Source organism: Falco cherrug, chromosome 12 (assembly GCF_023634085.1).
Source record: "Falco cherrug isolate bFalChe1 chromosome 12, bFalChe1.pri, whole genome shotgun sequence".
NCBI lineage: Eukaryota > Metazoa > Chordata > Aves > Falconiformes > Falconidae > Falco > Falco cherrug.
Window position 1 is genome coordinate 9,566,418 of NC_073708.1, and position 12,531 is coordinate 9,578,948.

At 44.7% G+C, this 12,531-nt stretch overlaps 1 protein-coding gene across 6 annotated transcripts in view; it reads left to right on the forward strand.

Annotated features, from left to right (window-relative positions):
- The window catches only part of MTA1 (metastasis associated 1), a 93,777-nt gene that overhangs the window by 60,290 nt on the left and 20,956 nt on the right, over positions 1-12,531 (forward strand). For 5 of the 6 annotated variants that reach the window (XM_055724347.1, XM_055724349.1, XM_055724348.1 and 2 more), the window contains exons 12-16: positions 6,365-6,480; positions 7,319-7,470; positions 9,109-9,298; positions 9,680-9,769; positions 11,564-11,716. In XM_055724347.1, coding sequence (XP_055580322.1) covers positions 6,365-6,480; positions 7,319-7,470; positions 9,109-9,298; positions 9,680-9,769; positions 11,564-11,716 — 701 coding nt within the window. Of the gene's footprint in view, positions 1-6,364; positions 6,481-7,318; positions 7,471-9,108; positions 9,299-9,679; positions 9,770-11,563; positions 11,717-12,531 lie in introns of those variants that run through there. The other variant, XM_055724351.1, reaches the window with a different exon arrangement.

Sequence of the window (12,531 nt, forward strand, 5' to 3'; positions counted from 1 at the left end):
TGTTGTGCAGCTGGTGCTTTTTGGTATTAGGACATCTGCAAATCATGAATCATCATAGAATCACAGAATGGTTTGGATTGGAAGGGACTGTAAAAATCACCTAGTTCCAACCCTTCTGCCATGGGCAGGGACACCTCCCACCAGACCAGGTTGCTCCAAGCCCCGTCCAGCTTGGCCTTGAACATTTCCAGGGATGGGGCACCCACAGCTGCTCTGGGCAACCTCCGCCAGTGCCTCACCGCCCTTCATAATGAAGAATTTCTTCCTAATATCTAATCTAGATCTGCACTTTTTCAGCTTAAAGCCATTCAACCTTGTCCTGTTATGTGCCCTAGAAAGTCCGTCAATGTCTTTCTAATCAGCAGCCTACCAGTGTCTAAAGGGGGCTATGAGGCCACCCTGGAGCCTTCTCTTCTCCAGGCTGAACAGCCCCAACTCTCTCAGCCTGTCTCCATAGGAGAGGTGCTCCAGCCCCTCTGATCATCCTTGTGGCCTCTTCTACACTCGCTCCAACAGGTCCATGTCTTTATATTGAGGGCTCCAGAGCTGAATGCAGTACTGCAGGTGGGGTCTCAGGAGAGCGGAGCGGAGGGGAAAAATCGCCTCCCTTGATCTGCTGATTATGTTTCTTTTCAGGCAGCCCACAATTTGGTTGGCTTTCTGGGCTACAAGTGCACATTGCCAGGCCATGTTGAGCTTTTCATCCACCAGCACCCCCAAATCCTTCTCCTCAGGGCTGCTCTCAATCCATTTCTCCACCCAGCCAGTATTGACACTGGGGGTTGCCCCAGTGCAGCTGTAGAACCTTGCGCTTGACCTTGTTGAACTTCATGAGGTTCACACAAACCCACCTCTCAAGCCTGTCAAGGTCTCCCTGGATGGCGTCCTTTCCCTCCAGCACGTCGACTGCACCACACAGTTTGGTGTTGCTGGCAAGCTTCCTGAGGGTGCACTTTCCCAGCAGCCCTGGCAAACTGGGAGGTCCCGGCAGGCTGGGGGTCAGGCGGTGTGACACCCGCCTGCAGGAAGGGTGGGAAGGAGGATGAGGGGAGCCGCAGGCGGCCAGCCTGGCCTGGGTGCCGGGGCAGGTTACGGAGCAGATCCCCCGAGTGCCATCACACGGCCGTGCGGGACAGCCGGGGATCGGGCCCAGCCAGGGGGGTGACAAGAGGCAGGTCCTGCCTGGCTGACCTGGTCCCTCCTGTGACAAGGTGCCCTGCCCCGTGGGTGAGGGGGAGGCTGCGGATGGCACCGTCCCCCCCACAGCCCCTCCGGAGGCACCGGCTGCCCCGGGCCGGGTCACTCTGCGGGGCCAAAGCCCGGCCGGGCAGCCGAGCCCGGCACGGTGCGGGATGGAGCCACGTCCCCTGGCGCGGGCACAGGCCGTGTCCCCGGGGCTCCGTGTGGGGCCGGCCCCGGGTAACGCCGTTACCGACGGTCTGGGCGAGGGGACCGAGCGCTCCCTCCGGGGGTGTGCAGGGGGCACCCAGCTGGGGCAGCGCTGGCCTGCGGGGGCGGGGGGCTCTGCGGGGGGCTGGGCAGGCCGAGGGGCCGAGGCCGGTGGTGTGAGGGTCCCCAGGGCTGAGCGCCGGGCCCTGCCCGCGGGTCACACCAGCCCCCGGCAGCTGCGGGCTGGGGCAGGGGGCTGGGAAGGGCCGGGGGGGCTGGCAGCCGGCTGGGCATGGGCCAGCGGTGTGCCCGGGCGGCCAAGGAGGCCGACAGCACCCTGGCTTGTGTCAGAAACAGCGTGGCCAGCAGGGCTGGGGCAGTGACTGTCCCCTGTGCTGGGCACTGCTGGGGCCGCCCCTGGAGCCCTGGGTTCAGCTTTGGGTCCCTCGCTGCCGGAGGGACACGGAGGGGCTGGAGCGGGTCCAGGGACGGGCAGGGGGAGGGGATGTGTGGGGGATGGGGCACCAGGCTGGGGGGGTGGCTGGGGGAGCTGGGGGGGGTTCAGCCTGGAGAGGAGGGGGCTCGGGGGGGCCTGATCGCTCCCTACAGCTGCCTGACAGGGGCTGTAGGCACAGGGGGGTCGGTCTCTTCTCCCAGGGAACAAGTAAGAGGACAAGAAGAAACCAGGGGAAGTTTAGATTGAGTATTAGGAAGAGATTTCTTCACCAAAAAGGCACTGGAACAGGCCACCCCAGAAGCAGTTAAGTCTCCATCCCTGGAGGTGTTCAAGAGACATGTGGATGGTGCTTAGGGACATGGTTTAGTGATGGGCTTGGCAGTGCTGGGGTTAACTGTTGGACTCTGTGGTCTTAAAGCTCTCTTCCATCCTGAATGCTTCTATGATTCTATGCAGCTTTATGTGACTTTTCTCTTTTGCTTTCATCTAAGTGCTATCAGAAGGGTTAAGAACAGAAAGGAATGAAGTGCTGCATATAATCCCATCTCCAAAATATATAGATGTAAAATTTAAATGTACGTCTGTAAATGTAAATTAATACATTCGGGGTGCAGTGTTTTATCTGAGAATCTCCAAGCACTTGGACAAGCTGCAAACACTGCCTCACAAACACTTGTAAAGTAGGGAAATATTCTCCCTCCCCTGCCTCTTTTTAAGCAAATAGGGAAACTGGAGGAATAGGTCAAAGCATTGGATGACTGCAGTGGGCAACTGCGTAACAAGCTGAACGTAATTCCTCTGTCTGTTTCTTGGTTGTCCTTTGCCTGAGGAGCAAGGCTTTGTTCCTTTCCTATTTAATTGTGCAGAGGTTCATTGCAGCGTGGAAAACTTAAAAGGTGTAACGCTGTTCTCTCTTTTCTAGCTGTGTGGTTAAAATGGCAATCTTCACCATTTTGTTGGAGAAAGCTGCTCGTTTTCACAAAGCATCATTTAGCAGTCATTAGGCCTGTTCTTAGAAGTGGGTATTTTCAGTAGCCTGGAGAGTTGTGATGAGAGCTCAGAGCTCATCTCTGTTGTCTGGATTCCTTAAACAGACACTTGCATTAGATGCCTAGAGGTAGATGGCATAAATGCTCCTAACAAAGGATTTAAAATTGTTCTCATTTCTGAGGCTTAATTTCTTAATTGTTCTGTCGAACCTAGCACCACTGTGGTTTCTTCAGTAACAGGAAACATCCACTAATGGTGTTAAGTTTGTAGTTATTTTTAACAACTACAATTTTATTGCTGTGCTGTGGGTTAAATGCTAGCCAGTCACGTAGAGAAGGAATTTCAGTGTTCTGCATGGCTCAGGATTATCCTTAGGTTGGATTTTTTGGGGCAGGGGCTTCAGTCCACGATAGCTGGCTTCCAGTGCCGCCTTTCTGCATGTGCTTTATCACCTTAATCTCTTCAGCTGAGACTGATCTGCAGAATGCAGCCCAGAAATTTGCACTTCACTGCTCCATTGCAATTGAAACCCTTTTAGAAGACTTCTCCTCTTGATGTAAGCGCTGGAAATGGTTTACCACACCATCAGTATTCTCACTACCTTATTTGCATCTTTCACTTCAGCTTCATTAATTGCTTAATGATTCATCTAGTTAGTCATCTCTAATTCTCTTGTTCATAGCTGTAGCAGGCTTTGGTGATATCAAACAAGTTTAATTAACATATCATCAACAATTAAGAGCTTTTTGCTTCTCATGCTGAAACATTAGCTGCCTGAATTTTATTGTTACTGCCACTGTGAAACTTGACCTTTGCTTTGGAGCACGATGCTTTGTGGTACTTGTTGCAGCTGTGTTAATTGTATTGTTCCAAAATCCTGAAGTGAAGTTATTGCCACAACTACAGGATGTTACTCCTGGTGATCAGCATGATTTGGTGGTCAGCTTTTACCTGTGCATCCCTTTCACTTATGTTTGAAATACAAGTTTGATAAGTGATGTAGAGAGGACAGCAGAGTCAGGCCATCACTTTCCTTTCTGCACAAGACCTCGGTACTCTGGGCAGGCGTGCCAACACGTGCGGTCTTGTCCTTAACTTACCGTTTATCACCAGACACATCAGGGCTTCCCAGCACACCGCTCAAATATCCAAAACCTTTTTGTGTGCTTTTCTGATGGGTTTCAGACTCCTTTACCACCTTTTTCAGAGGATAAATCAACGTACAGAAAGCAGCATGCCTGATGTTGAGCCATAAGACCTTAGTTTTCTTTATTTCAGTCTTTTGGTTTGTTAAGCAGCACTGCTTGTAACAGCGTGTGTCTGTGAGGACTGTTTGTTTTGCAGCATCTTGGTAATGTTTGCGCATGGAGTTTGCTAGTGATTCATTGGCAAAAGTTCTTTTGCAGCAGGTTACTATAGTGACATGGCAGAGCAAAATGCTGGGTAGCGTGAGTGTACCCTCTTGCAGCTTCCCCTTTGTTAAATGTGTCTGCAGGTCTCCTGCCATCTGTGGTGTCAGGACTTCATGCCATTCTGATGAGCACCCTGAAACACTGTAATCTTTGTAAGAGCTGGGCAAATTAATAAGCAAAAGGTGATTAAAAACCTAATTGTGCCTTTTTCTGCTTCTTTTTTTCTCTTCTGTGTTTCTTTTGGGCTTTGTATGGGCTGCTCAGCATACTGAGGGAACAACCTATTTACAGTGTTCCTGTGTCACTTAGCCTCCTAAGCTTTCTCTTCTGCAGAAAGGCCCTGAACTTTACAGTGAGGAGCACTATCAGAAGTTTTTCCTGGACTGAGCAAATACCCTCCTACCTCCTTATGGAACATGCGTATGGTTCTTGTAGGTCATTCACAGCAGAACAGCAGAGTCTATTTTGTCTCTACAGAAATGGAACTTTGCTGAGTTCTGTATCTCAGTGCTTGATCTTACACTCTCAGTTGAGGGGGGGGATGACCTTCTGGGTTCCAGGACAGTGTAACCTTCCAGTGGTGTTTGGGTTTGTTCTGGAGCTGGGAGGGGTAGTTGTCTTCAGAATTCAGTCACTTGGAACTCCTTTCCTTTCAGGGGTTATTGCTGAGAACATGAAACCCGGTATTGATGCCCCATTAGAAAGAAATTAATTTGGCTGTATTCCCACAGTGCTGTTTTTGCAGCACTACCCAGGTAAAAAGTAGTAAGTGTTCTGGGTCACTGAAATCACTGTGACTCCTGTGTCAGTGTGCAACTGATGTGGAAGAAAATGTTTTTTCAGAAAGCCATTTTAAGATATTTCTGCTTGAATAAGTAGATTCCTAATAGTGCATTTATTAGTTGGAAATAAAAGGAGTATGCTTACTCCCTTCAGTCTTCAGGTAAGAGAATATGAGGGAAATGTAATCGGCACTGCAAGTATGGCTTATGTTCAGAAGCTGGCACCAAACGCTGCCTTCTTTTTGTTCCTTCTATAAGCTGAGCTCCTCGCGGTCCTTGCATGTTTTATAAGCTCCTTGTGTATTCTTGTCTGAAACTCCTTGTGTGACTGTCTTCATCCATTCCCCACAAGTCTTCTCCCTGCAGTATTGATTCTCCATCCCTCTTGTTCCCTCCCATACCAAAAATTTTTTGAGCACCTCATTTTCGTCCTCAGACACCTCTTCCTCTGCAGAGGTTTTGTACTATTCCATTCTGCTCCTCTCTACACCAAGGTTTTGTTTGCCCTTCTATTCTCAGCTCCTGCCAGTAGCTTCCCCCGCCCCGAGTCAATGCTTTTAAGAGCGTACAGGGATGAGCTGAGGTGATTCAGATGTTGCTGTATTAGAATGGGTTAGTGACAGCCATCAACGTTTTTCTTACTCTACAGATGTCAGGTTTTCAGACTTTCTCTGTCCAGTAGAAACCAAAATGCTTTCTATTAGAAGCACAGACCATTGTTTAAGACTTGTCGGAAAACTCGTATTAATGAAAATCTCCGTGTAAATACTACGTCCAAAAATTCTGTTCAGTGTGTTTGGTGTGTTTGTGTGAATTGTGGTTACGTGACACAAACCTTTGCAGTAAGGCAACATGGAGATGTTTGTGACTGCAGGCGAGGGTTTTACTTCCCTGAATAAGGCAGGGGTTGCCCTTCCGCTCACTGCCTCTCCTGCTCTGGTCCCCAGCTGTCTTTTTGGAGATTTGAGTAAAATAATCCCTCATGTTGAGGACTGAGGGAGAGCTGTAGGTGAGGTGTTTTTGTCACCTAGATTAGAATGTCTGGGATAGCAAGATACCTACCTGGCCTCACTGGTTTATTGTTTTTAAATGGTTTTGGACTCTTGAAAATGCTATCTATTATTATAGCTATTTTTATTATTAGCATTATTTAAATATTATCAGAGACAGTGTCTTCCTGGAAGTCAGATTGCTGGTAAGTACACCTTGTTTTGGTAGTGACACAATGAATGAAATTTAAATCTTCAAACATTTTGGGCCATACTTTTGAAAGTCAAGTTGGAAATCATGTGCCTCAATTAATGTTTGCCCTCTTTTTTGCTTTGTGTTTTAAGTAACAAGCCAAACCCCAACCAGATCAATGTAAATAATGTCAAACCAGGAGTGGTAAATGGTACTGGAGTACAGGCACAGAACACGGGAGCAGGACGGGCCTGTGAAAGCTGTTACAGTAAGTGACGTGCCAGTATGGCAGCTGTGTATAACAGCATGTGAGTGCTCTGTTGCAAACAGTAAAGTAAAAGCTGTGTTGTGGAGCACAAGCGGGAGAGAAGGCTTTGGACGTGGCTGGTGGGGGACAGAATTTGACATAGCAGCATGTAAGCAAAGGGCTTTTTCTGAGTGACTCGTGTTACAATCGTAAATAGAATTATGAAGTACTAAAGGGGGAGTTAGTAAATGTTCTATGTGATTGCAGATAGCTAATAAGGAAAGACTTAAATCACCAAGGTGTGAATTTAACAGGTTTTTTCATAATTTTTTAGTAGATTTCAAAATATGTGATATCATTGTATTTGGTCTACTGGCTGATATTAATATACTGAGTTCTAATGATTGTGCTTCTTTATGGAGAGTTTTTAGAGATGCTGGAATGTTGGACTGTATGGGAAATCACATCACAGATTTGGTACATTCTTTAGTCATAAAGTACTGTATGGGGAGGTCCTGAAGACAAATCTTCCCTCCCTCCCCCCCATGCTCTGCAGAAATTGTCTACCAGTCTTGCAGAATGAGAGCTTTCAGTTTCATTGGCAGGACATTTTCCCATCCTACTAGTTGGGGGTTTTCTGATCATGTTTTAAGAGGGGGTTATACGCGTAACTAATTCTGCTGAAGTCACAAGTATGTTTAACAGTGGTGATGACAGTGAAGCTATCACCAGTTTTTTAAGGTCTGTTTGAGCTTTGCACTGTCTGTGGGTTTTCTTTTGTGATAGTTCTAAAGAGAATAAGCTCTGAAAAGTGATCCTGTTTAAGGATATATATAATTTCCACCTTTGTTATCTCTAGCCACACAGTCTTACCAGTGGTATTCTTGGGGTCCCCCTAACATGCAGTGTCGCCTCTGTGCATCCTGTTGGACGTACTGGAAGAAATACGGTGGCTTGAAAATGCCAACACGGTTAGATGGGGAGAGACCAGGACCAAACCGCAATAACTTGGTAGGTATCTCCAGAGCAGACTGCTCCCTGCTCTTGCCTGGAAGGCTAGGTGTCATGATATTTAACTAGTTTGCTGTTCTTAAATAGTTTACAACAAAAAGAATGCCTTCAGCCTCCGTTGTTGTCCTTGGGTTTGGTATTTCATGTTGCAGAAGTTGGGCATGTTAACTTTGGCTATAAGTAATTTGTTGCCCAGTACTGCCTGGAGGAAAAAAGAAGAAATCCTTTGTTTAGCAAACTAGTCATCATGCACAGGATAACTTAATGAAGATGGAAAAAACTGAAATGGCAGCTAGTGTTTCTGGTAGTCTATTTCCATGATTTTTGCTGTAGGGGAAAGAGAATCCTTTTTTTTACATAAGGAATTCATTATTTCCTGAAACTTGTTCCCTTACCCAAGGCACATTCAAAATTAGATACCCCAAATAGCTAGTAGCATTTTAGAGATCTCTTATCTTGTTTTTCTACTTCATCCGATTTTTTGTTAATTAATCTTACTTTCTTTTGGATAGGTTTGAGTAAGCATTTTATGAGCCTCTTCTGTTTGATTTTCCCCCTTAAAAGCCAAAATTCTCAGAATTTTTCTGAATTTGGTGGAAGTTCAATCTGAAAGCCTCATACCTTGAGCTGATTGGGAAAAGTAGCTGCATCACATGGACAGAAGGATAGTGCACACTGAACTTTGGTCTTATATTAATTTCTTTCCTTTCTCCTACTCTTTGCTATCATTCCCTTTGTATTTTACTTCTTTCGTTTATGTCCTTTCCTGGCTTCTGTTTGTGTTCTGAAGCTATCTAATTGCTGAGATAACTGCCAGGTTTTATCAACCTTATATCTCTTGTTTGTTAATTAAAAAGTATGTAAATAGTCAGAGAGGGGATAGCCTTGTTCTCCTCAGATTGAAATTTCCTCCTATTTTCCAGCTGTGGGCAGGTTTGAGATAACAGGATACTACTATCATTATTTTATCAGTTGACTTAGTTGCTTTTCACGGAGAAGATACTGCTTTGGCGCTCTGTAGTCAATAAACGCAGTGAATATTTGACAACTCTGTAAACACATTCATTGAGTTCGGAGTAAGAATTAAAACCAACACTTGCAACTTTGAGACAGCAGCATTCGTGCATGCTGTAAGCTTGCTTTGGGAAGTGAGTTTGTGTGATGTATGTTTTAGCCATAGAGCTACTTAGTGATTTTTCCTCTCCCTCTTACAAATGGTGTAAGGAGTTTGTGTTGCACATCCAGAGCCACTCTAAGCACCCAAAGTGTGAGAGTCTGTTGACTATAAGCACTAAATCACGTGATAGATTCAGGTAACTTCTTCAGGTCTGGCTTTCGGATCCCTGCTTTAAAAATTGGGACAGCACAGAAATAAATACTTCCCTATGAAAAGAAAATGTTTATCTTCATTTTATCCTTTGAGATATTTTGGAAGAAAATTCCAAATATTGATGGGAAAGATTTGAGATACGGGGAATAGCTTGGCTGAAAATATTTTCATCTGTAATACTGTTTCTGTTTTTACAGCTGTGAATCGGTAGTTGAAAGGGCTTTTGTATGATATTCTTTCCCTTCTTTAAAACCATACTTTCTCATAAATGTTTTTTAGAAACCGTATTTACGTTTCTTTCATTTTAGAGTCCTCATGGTGTACCAGTACGAAACAGTGGGAGTCCCAAGTTTGCTATGAAGACAAGACAAGCTTTCTATCTCCATACAACAAAACTGACAAGAATTGCCAGACGTTTATGTCGAGATATCTTGCGCCCTTGGCATGCTGCAAGACATCCCTATCTGCCTATTAACAGTGCAGCAATCAAAGCAGAATGTGAGTGGGGATGCCGATGGGACGTAGTTGCAAAGGAGCCCTTTGACATGCGTTTCGCACAAAGTTTTGAGTTCCAGCTTCTTGAGATGTTCTCTTGCATGTAGCTAGTGGTGTCACAAAATCTAACTATACTTTCAGAGCATTCTGATTTAGACTAGACAAATAACTTTGAAAATTCATGAGCCGTTTGTTTTAAGATACTCAGGTTTGCTATTACATCTAGCATTCTCCTGGATTAGTGTCCTGTTGCCAAGACATGCTTGCAGCTTGTAAAATTCCATTTATTTGGAAAGCTCTTTCAGGACACTTCAGTTATTCATTTAGTTTTGTTATAATATCTAAATGTCATTACACTCTTAAGTATTTTTCTTTGTTTTACAGGCACAGCACGTTTACCTGAGGCATCAGAAAACCCACTGCTATTAAAGCAAGTGGTTCGAAAGCCTTTAGAAGCAGTACTCCGGTATTTAGGTATTACAAAAAACGGACACCACTGAACACAGAACCCCTCAACCAAACAAAAAGCCCTGCTAGCTAATTCTGTGAACCATTCCTTTTTCCGTTTGGTTCTGGATTAAAAAAACCAAACACAAAAACCTTCCCATGAATTGTCCTTTTTCCTTTTCCTGCTTCATTTGACAGACCTAGTGGCTCAAGCAGTCCACTTTTGGCTCATGGAGCTATATCAGAAACCTTGTGAAGTGAAGGAAGGGATGTGTTTGCTGTGGCTTCCCATGTATGTGGGGACAAGTTACCAGCTGCTAATGGAGGCACGAACATAATGTTCTGTGGAAAATTGGTCAGTCCACCGTTAAAATTTTTGGGCTGGCTGGAGGCAGATCTTACAGTTGGGTACTCCAAGAAGCCAAGGGTTTAGGACAGCACTGGAGCTAGACAAGGGAACTGTACTTCCATTCTTTACTTTCTTCTTGGGTTTTGTCGTGTGAGGGTTTTTTTGTTTGGTTGGTTGTTTTTTTTTGTTATGGTTGTCTTGAGGACTTGGGCCTCATCAGCTGATCTGTGAGGAGTATTGAGAAGCTCCATCCAGGACCTCAGTGTAAGTCTTATGTGCTGGAAGCATCTAAAGCAGTGCTATGTGGCATGCCAGCTCTGACTACAAATGAATGCAGAATCATTTTCCCTAGTGTTGCCGGTTGCTAGAGATACCCTGAAGACATGTCTCAAGTTGTTGCAGCAGTCTGATGTGAGTCTAACCACAGAAAGCTAGCTGAGACAGTGGTACTTTGAAGGCTTCCAGATTAACAAGGAAATCGATTGCCTTTTTACTCGGATAAGAAACGCTGGAGTTGATCTTAAGTTTCTTTGAACATTTTTGTTGATGAAATATTGTGAGGCTCAGGGTTTATTAAATATTTACTGCTTCTGTGTGGAGTGTTGTACTTCTACTGTATACTAATGAGGTACACAGATTGAGAAACCTTTGGATACATATAAAGCAACCAAAGAAGGCCGATAAAGGGAGAAGTTTTACTGTTGGATAAAATCCAGCTTTTCATAGTTGTACAGAATGTAGCAGTAGATTTTGAGATTTCATTCTAGCATGGTGTCAGGTTCTCCATTTGACTGTTGAGCTGCGAGAAATGAATGAAAGAAATGGAGGGAAGTTGATGGGCTGGTGAGAATGTATTTCTGGGAGGTGTCATGCTCAGTGGGCTTTAACTTATGCATTACTTGGCTGCTGGGGCTGCAAGAGAAGCACTCAGTTGAAGCTCCCATTTGCTATTGCTTGTAACTTTCTCAAAATGTTTCCAGTTGAACAATGTGTGCTCGATCTCTGCCTTGGCCAAAAGTTTGAATTCAGATGCTGTGTGTTCTTATTGTGATGCTTTGAATCCTCGCTTGTTTGGCCAGTTTAGAAGTTGTATTTTTTACAAACCTTGCAAAACTGGCAAAATGTAATTTCCCCAGAGTTTAGGGATGATGTATGACTGCCAAAAGTTGGCTTTTAATATAAGTAGCACCAAAATAATCCCAAATTTTTGGAGAATAGTATTTTGGAAATAGATGCAAAGTACTTTTGTTTTAGGATAGTATTATGACATTGATTTTAACATCTTCAGTAGAGGTGAATTCCTAAATATATTTAAAATGCTTTGTATAAATAGCAACACAGTTAAAATTATTGACTGAGATAGTTTGTATACAAGGGGAAGTATACTTGGTCACCTTGGAAATTTGAAGGTTGTTTTCAGATTTATAATTTCAGTATCTTCACTAATAAACCGCCTTGCTGTTTTACAACAGAGTCTCATCCGTGTCCTCCGAAACCAGATCCTGCAAAGAGCTTGTCCAGTTCTCTCAACAATCTGACCCCTGCTAAGTTTACACCTGTCATTAATAATGGGTCCCCAACTATCCTGGGAAAAAGAAGTTATGAACAGCACAATGGAATGGATGGTAATTTTTTTTTCTAAAAAATTTACATTGTCTGTATAGGCCTTTTTTTTTTTTCTGTCCTTTTGGTATACAAGGTGGTTATTTAAAACTCTAGTCCTTTATATAAATTCCGAGTTTCTTATTCTTGAGGGAGTTTTTTTTCCTTTTGTCTAAGTGACTTGTCCCTTTTCTCCTTCTGGGTGGGACACATGATGTGTACTGCCTGGGTGGTGCCTGCACACACAGCTGCTGTGCTAGTGGAACTCTGCCTAGCTTGTCCAACCTTGCAAATGGGATAGTGCAGGAGAAAGAGAAACTTCCCTTCAATTTTAAAATGAGTAGTTTGAAAAAAACCTTAATAGCTTTTTTCCAGTGATGTTTCCTTTTTCTTTTGAGGTTTACAGCTTTTTAACCTGTAGGTAGTAGCTGTGCAGTTCCCAGGTGGCTTTGTAAGGTGTGGATCCACCTGGCTTTGAGCAGAGCTACCAGAGGCTGCGTGCCATTGAGAAAGGCAGGCTGCTGCTTGGCTGAGGGAGGCAGACGTGCCAGATCTGGTGTGGCATAAACGTGCTCTTGCCATGTGCAGAACCCGAGCGTTCACTTTTGTTGGCCCTGTCACTGAGCACCTCTGTGCAGTGGAGTTTGGGCTTCATCTCTTCAAGGATAAAAGGCCTGGGGAAGGTGTTTGAAGTGGGAGATAGCCACAGGATGTTCCTGGCACGGACTCCAGGGCTCTGTTCTGAAGAGTTGCTCTTGCCTGGGAGTGTCAGGGAAGAAAAAGTGCAGTCGTTTTCTCAGATGAGGATAAAAGGGTCTGTTCAAATGTTCTTAATGGG